Source organism: Adiantum capillus-veneris, chromosome 3 (assembly GCF_014529385.1).
Source record: "Adiantum capillus-veneris isolate H3 chromosome 3, ASM1452938v2, whole genome shotgun sequence".
Lineage (NCBI taxonomy): Eukaryota > Viridiplantae > Streptophyta > Polypodiopsida > Polypodiales > Pteridaceae > Adiantum > Adiantum capillus-veneris.
The window spans coordinates 43,053,322-43,067,916 of NC_140933.1; the positions used below are offsets into that span (position 1 = coordinate 43,053,322).

Genomic DNA, 14,595 nt, shown 5'->3' on the forward strand with positions numbered 1-14,595 from the left:
GGGCCTTCATCAAAACATCAACAACAAAGGCTTGCAAAAAACCTATGGAAAGGAAACAAATAAAGACTATTCCAAAGAAAGTGACCCGATTGTACGAAGAAAAGCTTGTCTGGCACAAATGTCATCAATATAGCAACTTTCTCGAGGACTCCAATTTACAGGTAAAGAGGTGGAGAAATTGGAAAGGTAGAGATACTGAGCTCTTTGAAGCACCGAGGTTGATTCAATAAGCCCAAATGGAATGCTCTCCAGGGAATAGCAATTACCAACACTACATGAAAAAGCATTGTAGCCCATGATGACAAAAAACATGATGAATAGTCAAGAGACTGTAATACTAGAAAAGGGGGAAGAGAGGGGGGGGGGTGGTTGATTGAGAGAGACCAAATTGTTGCCCTAATCAAAGGTAGGAAGATTGCCAATTTTTAGACCTTCTCAACCATAACCTCTATACCACCAAAACTAGGAGCATCTTGATGTGCACATAGTTCTCCAAAATGTTGCTAAACTACAATAACCACAGAAAAATACTGCTATAAAATCAAAGGTGGAATAGAAAGCCAAGTTTAGAACACAATTTAATGTTTGCCATATAGCTGAAGGGCTAGCCCCATCACAAAGTCCCTCACGTCGTGCATCTCGGTAGGGAGAATACATAAGTAACTCCGCGGATGGAATCTCATCCACATAAGCATTGCCTCAACTTAAGGCAATGAAACCATCCAAGGATGTGATAGTAATGCAATGGTCAATGTGCCTGGGTCATGATGAAAACAATGCTGCTAATAAATGGACAAAGAGTAGACCTGAAGCTTTCAAAACTGCTTTCTGATCAATCCAGAGTAAAGATTACCAGTTTTGGTGGAATTTGAACAACAAAACTATCTTTAGGATTGCCTCCAACACAGCCACAGTACTCAATCTCAATGTCCTATTTCTCAAAACTGTTGGCTCCGTCCATGTTCAACAGCTAGGTTTCTCTTTCTTTATCCATGCATTTTTGTGCATACTCAACTCTTGAACACTGCAGTGATAGCAGATTTTTGGCTGTCTGACAGTGACTCCGGAAAAGCTACTTCGAAGGTAACTATTAAGTCACCCTTCTTTATACTCTCAAACGCAGGCATTCCTTCCCCTCCAAATCTTTTGACAGACTTGGGCTTTGTCACACCCTGCAATTCCAGTTCAAACTCAAACTCTCTCTCTCTCTCTCTCTCTCTCTCTCTCTCTCTCTCTCTCTCTCTCTCTCTCTCTCTCTCTCTCTCTCTCTCTCTCTCTCTGCATTCTCATAGACCGAGCAATGGAGCTAGGGAGATCTAGACGACCGCAATTGAGGAGAGGAGCTACACAATATCGACGGAGACTACAGCAGAGGATTCAAGCCATACTTTCTCGATGTCCAGAGTGCAGATGAGGATGGATCTCTACCATTCCAGCATGTTGCCGAAGCAAAATTCGCTCGCTAATTTATTTATTTTTGCTTTTAAATCTTTGCACAAATCTCCACAAAAGATGGATGACAATTCCTTTTTTTTTTAATAGCCAGAAGAATTCTATGAAGTGGAAAATTGGCTACCCTTTATACCATGTCAAAGAAAACATTAGAACAACAAAACAGGGCTCATTTAGAGTGTCTAGAATCTCTTCTGTTAGATTTTATCTCATTAAAATGAAACTTGCATACTTACAATGCTTGTTGGCATGTCAAGAAGCACACTTTGTAGGGTCCAAATAGAAGATATTTTCTCATGTGCATGTAGAGACTACCTAGAAACATACCTTGTGCAAGGATATAGAAGTGTGTTGAAGAAAAAGGGAGTGGAGTGGAATGATTCGAAAGTGATTAGAGATTACCATAAATACAAATGTGGGTTCAAAGTGTGTTAAATGGGATGTGGACATTGAATAAAAGAACAAATATTGTAAAATACTCTGCACGAAGCATAGGTGAGGAACAAATTTGTAGTTCCAAGGAAAGCGACGATGGATGAAACGAATCGGTAAAGGCAAAAGATATACCCGAATGTTGTGAAAATGCCTATTTTTGGAGGCAAATTAGCAAATTAATCATTTCTCTTCCTTACGAGGTCCTTTTTTCAAAAAAAATCTCTACTAACAAAAAGACAATATCTATGAAGGCATTCTCTATTGCATTTGGTAGGAAATTCTTGCCATAAGAATGTTCTTAAACTATTGCATTTGGTAGGAAATTCTTGCCATAAGAATGTTCTTAAACTATTGCATTTGGTAGGAAATTCTTGCCATAAGAATGTTCTTAAACTATTAGGAAATTCTTGCCATAAGAATGTTCTTAAACTATTAGGCATTCTCTATTGCATTTGGTAGGAAATGAGGATGATGATGCTTACAATTAGAATTCGATGCGCATGTTGTATCTAGTCTTAGCATCATGACATAATGGCTCCACTTCTCTTGACGTATACCACTGTCTTAGATTCATTGCAATCTTCAGCAAGGATAATTAGGTCTCATGATGCACTCACAACACCACACTACAAGCAAAGCCACTTCACAGTCAGAAGCTAATTAATGGGTCCATCAGTAGAGCACGCACCACAACAATGTTGGCCACGAGCTCATTGTGTAGAGGAGGAGTTTTATCCGTTCTCGCATGACTTGTAATGTATTCTTGGGAGAATATCTTCCATTATAGATTTGATTGTGTGAAAACGATAATTATGTTCGAAAAAAGAAATGTCTTCAGGTATGATTGTGCCTAGAGCCATGAAATCTATTTGTATTCTAGCACCTGGGTATCATGTCAGTGGTAGGCACCTCTCATGCAAATTAAGAGCTACACCTCCAACTTTCAAGCCAGTAAAACGTGTTCCATAAAGGGCAAAAACTTTTACTCACTTAACTGTTCATCTCTTTCTCATCCTTTCAAAAAATCTATTCCCGAAGAACACTCCCTCTATTCTACGGTGCTAAATGAGTCAAAACAAGGAGGGCCATATAAAGTGCAATCTCAACAAATACTAAGTTCTTGAGCTTAAAAAAACAAGTCTCATTTTAATGAGTACATGTTCTAGGAAAAGTGGTTTAATCACACCAAGATGTTCGAGGACCAAACATCCAACAAGGGCCTTCATCAAAACATCAACAACAAAGGCTTGCAAAAAACCTATGGAAAGGAAACAAATAAAGACTATTCCAAAGAAAGTGACCCGATTGTACGAAGAAAAGCTTGTCTGGCACAAATGTCATAAGTATAGCAACTTTCTCGAGGACTCCAGTTTACAGGTAAAGAGGTGGAGAAATTGGAAAGGTAGAGATACTGAGCTCTTTGAAGCACCGAGGTTGATTCAATAAGCCCAAATGGAATGCTCTCCAGGGAATAGCAATTACCAACACTACATGAAAAAGCATTGTAGCCCATGATGACAAAAAACATGATGAATAGTCAAGAGACTGTAATACTAGAAAAGGGGGAAGAGGGGGGGGGGGGGGGGGGGGTGGTTGATTGAGAGAGACCAAATTGTTGCCCTAATCAAAGGTAGGAAGATTGCCAATTTTTAGACCTTCTCAACCATAACCTCTATACCACCAAAACTAGGAGCATCTTGATGTGCACATAGTTCTCCAAAATGTTGCTAAACTACAATAACCACAGAAAAATACTGCTATAAAATCAAAGGTGGAATAGAAAGCCAAGTTTAGAACACAATTTAATGTTTGCCATATAGCTGAAGGGCTAGCCCCATCACAAAGTCCCTCACGTCGTGCATCTCGGTAGGGAGAATACATAAGTAACTCCGCGGATGGAATCTCATCCACATAAGCATTGCCTCACCTTAAGGCAATGAAACCATCCAAGGATGTGATAGTAATGCAATGGTCAATGTGCCTGGGTCATGATGAAAACAATGCTGCTAATAAATGGACAAAGAGTAGACCTGAAGCTTTCAAAACTGCTTTCTGATCAATCCAGAGTAAAGATTACCAGTTTTGGTGGAATTTGAACAACAAAACTATCTTTAGGATTGCCTCCAACACAGCCACAGTACTCAATCTCAATGTCCTATTTCTCAAAACTGTTGGCTCCGTCCATGTTCAACAGCTAGGTTTCTCTTTCTTTATCCATGCATTTTTGTGCATACTCAACTCTTGAACACTGCAGTGATAGCAGATTTTTGGCTGTCTGACAGTGACTCCGGAAAAGCTACTTCGAAGGTAACTATTAAGTCACCCTTCTTTATACTCTCAAACGCAGGCATTCCTTCCCCTCGAAATCTTTTGACAGACTTGGGCTTTGTCACACCCTGCAATTCCAGTTCAAACTCAAACTCTCTCTCTCTCTCTCTCTCTCTCTCTCTCTCTCTCTCTCTCTCTCTCTCTCTCTCTCTCTCTCTCTCTCTGCATTCTCATAGACCGAGCAATGGAGCTAGGGAGATCTAGACGACCGCAATTGAGGAGAGGAGCTACACAATATCGACGGAGACTACAGCAGAGGATTCAAGCCATACTTTCTCGATGTCCAGAGTGCAGATGAGGATGGATCTCTACCATTCCAGCATGTTGCCGAAGCAAAATTCGCTCGGTAATTTATTTATTTTTGCTTTTAAATCTTTGCACAAATCTCCACAAAAGATGGATGACAATTCCTTTTTTTTTTAATAGCCAGAAGAATTCTATGAAGTGGAAAATTGGCTACCCTTTATACCATGTCAAAGAAAACATTAGAACAACAAAACAGGGCTCATTTAGAGTGTCTAGAATCTCTTATGTTAGATTTTATCTCATTAAAATGAAACTTGCATACTTACAATGCTTGTTGGCATGTCAAGAAGCACACTTTGTAGGGTCCAAATAGAAGATATTTTCTCATGTGCATGTAGAGACTACCTAGAAACATACCTTGTGCAAGGATATAGAAGTGTGTTGAAGAAAAAGAGAGTGGAGTGGAATGATTCGAAAGTGATTAGAGATTACCATAAATACAAATGTGGGTTCAAAGTTTGTTAAATGGGATGTGGACATTGAATAAAAGAACAAATATTTTAAAATATTCTGCACGAAGCATAGGTGAGGAACAAATTTGTAGTTCCAAGGAAAGCGACGATGGATGAAACGAATCGGTAAAGGCAAAAGATATACCCGAATGTTGTGAAAATGCCTATTTTTGGAGGCAAATTAGCAAATTAATCATTTCTCTTCCTTACGAGGTCCTTTTTTCAAAAAAAATCTCTACTAACAAAAAGACAATATCTATGAAGGCATTCTCTATTGCATTTGGTAGGAAATTCTTGCCATAAGAATGTTCTTAAACTATTGCATTTGGTAGGAAATTCTTGCCATAAGAATGTTCTTAAACTATTGCATTTGGTAGGAAATTCTTGCCATAAGAATGTTCTTAAACTATTAGGAAATTCTTGCCATAAGAATGTTCTTAAACTATTAGGCATTCTCTATTGCATTTGGTAGGAAATGAGGATGATGATGCTTACAATTAGAATTCGATGCGCATGTTGTATCTAGTCTTAGCATCATGACATAATGGCTCCACTTCTCTTGACGTATACCATTGTCTTAGATTCATTGCAATCTTCAGCAAGGATAATTAGGTCTCATGATGCACTCACAACACCACACTACAAGCAAAGCCACTTCAGAGTCATAAGCTAATTAATGGGTCCATCAGTAGAGCACGCACCACAACAATGTTGGCCACGAGCTCATTGTGTAGAGGAGGAGTTTTATCCGTCCTCGCATGACTTGTAATGTATTCTTGGGAGAATATCTTCCATTATAGATTTGATTGTGTGAAAACGATAATTATGTTAGAAAAAAGAAATGTCTTCAGGTATGATTGTGCCTAGAGCCATGAAATCTATTTGTATTCTAGCACCTGGGTATCATGTCAGTGGTAGGCACCTCTCATGCAAATTAAGAGCTACACCTCCAACTTTCAAGCCAGTAAAACGTGTTCCATAAAGGGCAAAAACTTTTACTCACTTAACTGTTCATCTCTTTCTCATCCTTTCAAAAAATCTATTCCCGGAGAACGCTCCCTCTATTCTACGGTGCTAAATGAGTCAAAACAAGGAGGGCCATATAAAGTGCAATCTCAACAAATACTAAGTTCTTGAGCTTAAAAAAACAAGTCTCATTTTAATGAGTACATGTTCTAGGAAAAGTGGTTTAATCACACCAAGATGTTCGAGGACCAAACATCCAACAAGGGCCTTCATCAAAACATCAACAACAAAGGCTTGCAAAAAACCTATGGAAAGGAAACAAATAAAGACTATTCCAAAGAAAGTGACCCGATTGTACGAAGAAAAGCTTGTCTGGCACAAATGTCATCAATATAGCAACTTTCTCGAGGACTCCAGTTTACAGGTAAAGAGGTGGAGAAATTGGAAAGGTAGAGATACTGAGCTCCTTGAAGCACCGAGGTTGATTCAATAAGCCCAAATGGAATGCTCTCCAGGGAATAGCAATTACCAACACTACATGAAAAAGCATTGTAGCCCATGATGACAAAAAACATGATGAATAGTCAAGAGACTGTAATACTAGAAAAGGGGGAAGAGAGGGGGGGGGGGGGGGGGGGGGGGGGGGGGGGGGGGGGGGGGGGGTTGATTGAGAGAGACCAAATTGTTGCCCTAATCAAAGGTAGGAAGATTGCAAATTTTTAGACCTTCTCAACCATAACCTCTATACCACCAAAACTAGGAGCATCTTGATGTGCACATAGTTCTCCAAAATGTTGCTAAACTACAATAACCACAGAAAAATACTGCTATAAAATCAAAGGTGGAATAGAAAGCCAAGTTTAGAACACAATTTAATGTTTGCCATATAGCTGAAGGGCTAGCCCCATCACAAAGTCCCTCACGTCGTGCATCTCGGTAGGGAGAATACATAAGTAACTCCGCGGATGGAATCTCATCCACATAAGCATTGCCTCACCTTAAGGCAATGAAACCATCCAAGGATGTGATAGTAATGCAATGGTCAATGTGCCTGGGTCATGATGAAAACAATGTTGCTAATAAATGGACAAAGCTTTCAAAAATGCTTTCTGATCAATCCAGAGTAAAGATTACCAGTTTTGGTGGAATTTGAAAAGCAAAACTATCTTTAGGATTGCCTCCAACACAGCCACAGTACTCAATCTCAATGTCCTATTTCTCAAAACTGTTGGCTCCGTCCATGTTCAACAGCTAGGTTTCTCTTTCTTTATCCATGCATTTTTGTGCATACTCAACTCTTGAACACTGCAGTGATAGCAGATTTTTGGCTGTCTGACAGTGACTCCGGAAAAGCTACTTCGAAGGTAACTATTAAGTCACCCTTCTTTATACTCTCAAACGCAGGCATTCCTTCCCCTCGAAATCTTTTGACAGACTTGGGCTTTGTCACACCCTGCAATTCCAGTTCAAACTCAAACTCTCTCTCTCTCTCTCTCTCTCTCTCTCTCTCTCTCTCTCTCTCTCTCTCTCTCTCTCTCTCTGCATTCTCATAGACCGAGCAATGGAGCTAGGGAGATCTAGACGACCGCAATTGAGGAGAGGAGCTACACAATATCGACTAAGACTACAACAGAGGATTCAAGCCATACTTTCTCGATGTCCAGAGTGCAGATGAGGATGGATCTCTACCATTCCAGCATGTTGCCGAAGCAAAATTCGCTCGCTTTTTTTTTTTTTTTGCTTTTAAATCTTTGCACAAATCTCCACAAAAGATGGATGACAATTCCTTTTTTTTTTAATAGCCAGAAGAATTCTATGAAGTGGAAAATTGGCTACCCTTTATACCATGTCAAAGAAAACATTAGAACAACAAAACAGGGCTCATTTAGAGTGTCTAGAATCTCTTATGTTAGATTTTATCTCATTAAAATGAAACTTGCATACTTACAATGCTTGTTGGCATGTCAAGAAGCACACTTTGTAGGGTCCAAATAGAAGATATTTTCTCATGTGCATGTAGAGACTACCTAGAAACATACCTTGTGCAAGGATATAGAAGTGTGTTGAAGAAAAAGAGAGTGGAGTGGAATGATTCGAAAGTGATTAGAGATTACCATAAATACAAATGTGGGTTCAAAGTGTGTTAAATGGGATGTGGACATTGAATAAAAGAACAAATATTTTAAAATACCCTGCACGAAGCATAGGTGAGGAACAAATTTGTAGTTCCAAGGAAAGCGACGATGGATGAAACGAATCGGTAAAGGCAAAAGATATACCCGAATGTTGTGAAAATGCCTATTTTTGGAGGCAAATTAGCAAATTAATCATTTCTCTTCCTTACGAGGTCCTTTTTTCAAAAAAAATCTCTACTAACAAAAAGACAATATCTATGAAGGCATTCTCTATTGCATTTGGTAGGAAATTCTTGCCATAAGAATGTTCTTAAACTATTGCATTTGGTAGGAAATTCTTGCCATAAGAATGTTCTCAAACTATTAGGAAATTCTTGCCATAAGAATGTTCTTAAACTATTAGGCATTCTCTATTGCATTTGGTAGGAAATGAGGATGATGATGCTTACAATTAGAATTCGATGTGCATGTTGTATCTAGTCTTAGCATCATGACATAATGGCTCCACTTCTCTTTACGTATACCATTGTCTTAGATTCATTGCAATCTTCAGCAAGGATAATTAGGTCTCATGATGCACTCACAACACCACACTACAAGCAAAGCCACTTCACAGTCATAAGCTAATTAATGGGTCCATCAGTAGAGCACGCACCACAACAATGTTGGCCACGAGCTCATTGTGTAGAGGAGGAGTTTTATCCGTCCTCGCATGACTTGTAATGTATTCTTGGGAGAATATCTTCCATTATAGATTTGATTGTGTGAAAACGATAATTATGTTAGAAAAAAGAAATGTCTTCAGGTATGATTGTGCCTAGAGCCATGAAATCTATTTGTATTCTAGCACCTGGGTATCATGTCAGTGGTAGGCACCTCTCATGCAAATTAAGAGCTACACCTCCAACTTTCAAGCCAGTAAAACATGTTCCATAAAGGGCAAAAACTTTTACTCACTTAAACTGTTCATCTCTTTCTCATCCTTTCAAAAAATCTATTCCCGAGAACGCTCCCTCTATTCTACGGTGCTAAATGAGTCAAAACAACGAGGGCCATATAAAGTGCAATCTCAACAAATACTAAGTTCTTGAGCTTAAAAAAACAAGTCTCATTTTAATGAGTACATGTTCTAGGAAAAGTGGTTTAATCACACCAAGATGTTCGAGGACCAAACATCCAACAAGGGCCTTCATCAAAACATCAACAACAAAGGCTTGCAAAAAACCTATGGAAAGGAAACAAATAAAGACTATTCCAAAGAAAGTGACCCGATTGTACGAAGAAAAGCTTGTCTGGCACAAATGTCATCAGTATAACAACTTTCTCGAGGACTCCAGTTTACAGGTAAAGAGGTGGATAAATTGGAAAGGTAGAGATACAGAGCTCTTTGAAGCACCGAGGTTGATTCAATAAGCCCAAATGGAATGCTCTCCAGGGAATAGCAATTACCAACACTACATGAAAAAGCATTGTAGCCCATGATGACAAAAAACATGATGAATAGTCAAGAGACTGTAATACTAGAAAAGGGGGAAAGAGAGGGGGGGGGGGGGGGGGGGGGGGGGGGGGGGGGGGGGGGGGTTGATTGAGAGAGACCAAATTGTTGCCCTAATCAAAGGTAGGAAGATTGCCAATTTTTAGACCTTCTCCATTAACCTCTATACCACCAAAACTAGGAGGCATCTTGATGTGCACATAGTTCTCCAAAAAATGTTGCTAAATACAATACACACAGAAAATACTGCTATAAAATCAAAGGTGGAATAGAAAGCCAAATTTTAGAACACAATTTAATGTTTGCATATAGCTGAAGGGGCTAGCCCATCACAAAGTCCCTCACGTCGTGCATCTCGGTAGGGAGAATACATAAGTAACTCCGCGGATGGAATCTCATCCACTAAGCATTGCCTCCTTAAGGCAATGAAACCATCCAAGGATGTGTTATTTATGCAATGGTCAATGTGCCTGGGTCATGATGAAAACATGGTGCTATAAATGGACAAAGAGAGAAGCTTTCAAAACTGCTTCTGATAATCCAGAGTAAAGATTACCAGTTTTGGTGGAATTTGAACAACAAAACTATCTTTAGGATTGCCTCCAACACAGCCACAGTACTCAATCTCAATGTCCTATTTCTCAAAACTGTTGGCTCCGTCCATGTTCAACAGCTAGGTTTCTCTTTCTTTATCCATGCATTTTTGTGCATACTCAACTCTTGAACACTGCAGTGATAGCAGATTTTTGGCTGTCTGACAGTGACTCCGGAAAAGCTACTTCGAAGGTAACTATTAAGTCACCCTTCTTTATACTCTCAAACGCAGGCATTCCTTCCCCTCGAAATCTTTTGACAGACTTGGGCTTTGTCACACCCTGCAATTCCAGTTCAAACTCAAACTCTCTCTCTCTCTCTCTCTCTCTCTCTCTCTCTCTCTCTCTCTCTCTCTCTCTCTCTGCATTCTCATAGACCGAGCAATGGAGCTAGGGAGATCTAGACGACCGCAATTGAGGAGAGGAGCTACACAATATCGACGGAGACTACAGCAGAGGATTCAAGCCATACTTTCTCGATGTCCAGAGTGCAGATGAGGATGGATCTCTACCATACCTCACCCCCCACCCCATTCGCACCTCTTCTCTCATTGCTCTACACATTGTACTGGGCACCTTTTGTATTAGCTGGCACATCCACACAGTCCCAGCTTGGAGTAGTTGTATTTTTTGTTTCAGTTCTTTTTTATTCCGGACATGGTATCAGATTCACTATGTTGTAACAGCTTCGTCTTGTAGGTCATTTTGGCCTTTGAAGACGTTAATATATCATTTCATCCTCTCTCTCTCTCCTCTCTCTCTCTCTCTCTCTCTCTCTCTCTCTCTCTCTCTCTCTCTCTCTCTCTCTCTCTCTCTGTGTGTGTGTGTGTGTGTGTGTGTGTGTGTGTGTGTGCGCGCGCGCGCAAGAGAGAGAAATAAGGCTGATTTCTATTACTTGAAAAGTCCTCCGGACGGTGCCAATTCTGAGGGCAAGTACATCACTGCTTAAAGGCAGGCCCAAAGGCAATAAACCGAAACTGTAAAAACTAGATACAACTAGCCACAAGGGGAAATTGTAGAAACTGAAAGCCAAGGTAAAAAACCTCTCCTAAATAGAGTAGAAAGTGCCCTAGCAAGCTAGGTGGAGAGAGGATCTGAAAGATATGCGCACTCTGCAGCTGTAAATCAAAAACCACAACCACCAAAGGCCACCAGCCGTGAAAAGGACAAGGAACTTCGGACATCGGGAATATGCCCACCAACTAGTATGATCTAACCAATGAACAAACACAAGGGAGAGAGCACTCAACGACAAGGATGATAGATAAGAGACATCTGACATCACCAAAGAGACGGCAGGAGGTTGACACAGGTTGAGGAACAAAGCGCTGCACTACAGCAGACAAGGAGCTATGAGCCACGATAGCTGAAGGTGGCTCTTGAAGCATAGTCACAAGGGACGCCCATTTTTGGGCTTCCCGTCCCAATTGCCGTCCCGCCCTCTTTTTTACACTAAAAATCCATTTGAGCCCCATCCCCTGACGCGTCCCTTGTGACTATGTCTTGAAGACCAAAGTTGGGGAGGGAACTCCAAGGCTCTGATGACAACGACAATGTGAAATCCTTTTGCAGTAACCTAGTTGTTAGGTGCAACGGAATGATTGTTTGCGCTTTGCTCAAGATGAGTGCTCCGAAAGTGCTCAAGGTTCCTTTTAGTTCTTATGGAAAGGAGAGCCTTCCGTTCTTTATGGAAAGTGCTATGATCGGTGAATGGACACTGTGCGTGTAAGTGTATGAGACTAAGAGATAGAGAGAGAAGAGAGATACGACACCAGAGACGTTGTAAAACCCTCCTCCGAGGGCCCCACTCTCGTCGGCGAGGTCTACTTATGATTGCACAAAGTGGTACAATGACAATGCAATGGACTGATGCAACCTTAGACTATGCCAATGACAACGACGGAGATGACGACGACGACTTTAGAGCTGAAATATGTGGTCTTCTAACTGCTGAAAATCTGCAAATCTTTGGGCTGTTTTGGGTGGCTAAAAATGACTGTTTTGGCTGCGTTTTTATGGCTGAAAATGGAGGTCTTCTACAACCAACTCGGACTGAATCTGCTACCATCTTCAAGGCTGAAAACGCTGCTGCATCTGCTGCGATAAGGGGGGCTCATGTGTTCTTGAGTTTCCGTCGCGAAGAATCTGCAAAACGCTAGGGTTGGCTACAGATGCAAAAACGCTAGGGGCTGAAATTTGTCTTATGTCGCTGGGATTCTACAAATGCAAAACGCTGGCTGATCTGTGGAGTCTTGTCCAAAAACGCTAGCCAAGTTGCTGTGGAGCAAAAACGCTAGAAGTCCTTGGGGTCCTGCTGAGAAGGTGCCTGTTGAGCATGTGCTCCTGCTGCCTCTTCTGCCAGAAAGTGCTAACTTGGGTTTGCTTATATATTAACTTAGCAAAATTGCTCTACCTACTTTTGTTGGAAAGTCACTTAAAAATAATAAGTGAAAAATGTCAAAAATAGGGAAAATAGGCTAAATGCACTGCAAAATTCCCCTGATTGAATCTGATGGATTCTGAAGGGAATATTGATGATCATGCTGTGTGCAACCAGAGGATATGCATCTATGCTAAGTGACTAGGCATGCACGGTCTACGAATAGACTCACAAAAGTGCCAGATCACTTCTAATCTAGACTTGACTGGACTCACTGAACCCTGATCATGGTGTAGCTTGTCCACGGACACATAGGGTTGGATGTGTCACGTGACACTAGTAGAGCCCTCACTTGCACAATATAGTCACTTAAGGCTTTGGCAACAAAGCAAGGGGGCCCTTGAGGGTTGTTGGGACCCGGCATCTGGTGTCATCTCTCCTCTCTCTCTGCCTCTCTCTTTCATCAAGTTCAGTTCTTTCAATTGAAGTAGAGTAACCTTGTGTTTGTGTGAAGTACTACATCTAAGTTAAAATCCTTAAAACCTTCCGTTGCACCTGACATTAGAATCAGAGCTCTGGACGTGCATCGGCTTCGCGAACTGGAGGGAAGAATCAAGAACCAAGAACCCAAAGAACAACTCTCATTTTTTTTTCACATCCCTGTCACAGACTTACTAGCCAATCCCACTCTTAGTCCATTGCGCATCAGGCACGCTCCCGTCATCACTATGTCTTTGAACAAAGATCGGCATTGGATACACGAAGATCCAGATCTTGGTACTCAAAATCTAAGTACCAAGATCTATTTGCCTCGTATGCGGATATGGAAGGAGTTGGAGAAACGATCCCTAGCCCTCATCTGCATTTGAATGTAGCGTGCATCCACTTTTGTTGGAACCATTGGAAATACCTTCAAGCACCCTTACCTTCCATCTTCACCCGTAATGTTTTCATGACAAAACTAAATGGTAGCTTTTACTTGCAAGGGAGAGTAAGCATTACGAGTGATATTCTGCGACAGTAGTAAGGCTACCTAGTAACTCGGTAGTTCGGTCTTTACATCGCAGCACACCTGAGCCACGTGGACAAGCTACTGCTACAGGTTAGCATTAGTCTTAGTTAGCTTAGGATCTAGCTTGGCACTTTGTGAGCCTCTAGAAGACGTGCATGATCAGGCAGGTCATAGTTGCATACCCTCACTTGCACAGTTTAGTCACTTGAGCATGTAGACATATGAGCAGTCACTTAAGTCATTTATTAATAAGTGACTTTGACATGACATTTATAATAAGGTAGGGCAAATGGCTAAAGAATCTATATAAGCAACCCATTGGTCACCATTTGGAGCATCAAAAGTTCAATACTACCCAGTCCCACGCCAAGTACCCATATCAACGCTTTCGGCCTACAGCATCAGATCAGCCCTAGCGATTTTGCATCAGCATCGGCATAGCAATCAGTTTTCAGCATTTTACCCATTGTATCAACATTTGTGCAAGTAATCTAAAGCAAGTACTTTCTCTGGCAACAAAGTAAGGGGGCTCTTGAGGGTGGTTGGGACCCGTCTGCTGTCATCTCTTCTCGGCAAGTTGCGAATTTTCAACTTTCAAAAGTGGATTCCCCTATTCACGTTTAGTTGGTGCATTGTTTGTGTGTTGCTATTGATTTCTCGCTTGGGTGTCCAAGCCTCTTACATACATCGTCATGAGGGCATTCTTATTAGAGTCCTTTTTTATCACAAGGCTCGCGTTGGCTCCCACTTCCTTGGTAGAGGCTAAAGGATCTATTCAGTCTTTGGAGGATGGTGTCAAGTGCAACGGAAGGGTTCAAGTATTTTAACTCAGATCTAGTACTTGGTGCAAACACAAGGTTACTTCAATTGAAAGAACTGAACACAATGAAAGAGAGAGGCAGAGAGAGGAGGATTGCTCGCTGCCTGCTGTGCTTGCCCACCCCTCACCCTCCTCGAGATACCCTCCCCGCATCCCTCGCGCTAGTAGCAAGTAATGCGCTCCTCTTCGAGCAGCTTTCTCCCGTGGTTGTGTCGCGCGAA

General features: G+C 41.2%; 1 protein-coding gene across 6 annotated transcripts in view; it reads right to left on the reverse strand.

Annotated features, from left to right (window-relative positions):
- Nucleotides 1–803: 803 nt before the first annotated feature.
- Nucleotides 804–14,595, reverse strand: part of ATERDJ3B (DNAJ heat shock family protein) — a 54,934-nt gene continuing 41,142 nt past the window's right edge. The window contains exons 10-12 of one of the 6 annotated variants that reach the window (XM_086508510.1): nt 10,126–10,444; nt 7,074–7,392; nt 3,626–4,283 (exon numbers count right to left, since the gene is read on the reverse strand). In XM_086508510.1, the coding sequence (XP_086364636.1) occupies nt 10,283–10,444 (162 nt within the window). In that variant the 3' untranslated portion in view covers nt 3,626–4,283; nt 7,074–7,392; nt 10,126–10,282. Of the gene's footprint in view, nt 1,173–3,625; nt 4,284–6,094; nt 6,474–6,783; nt 7,393–9,149; nt 9,529–10,125; nt 10,445–14,595 lie in introns of those variants that run through there. The other 5 variants (XM_086508511.1, XM_086508509.1, XM_086508508.1 and 2 more) reach the window with 5 other exon arrangements.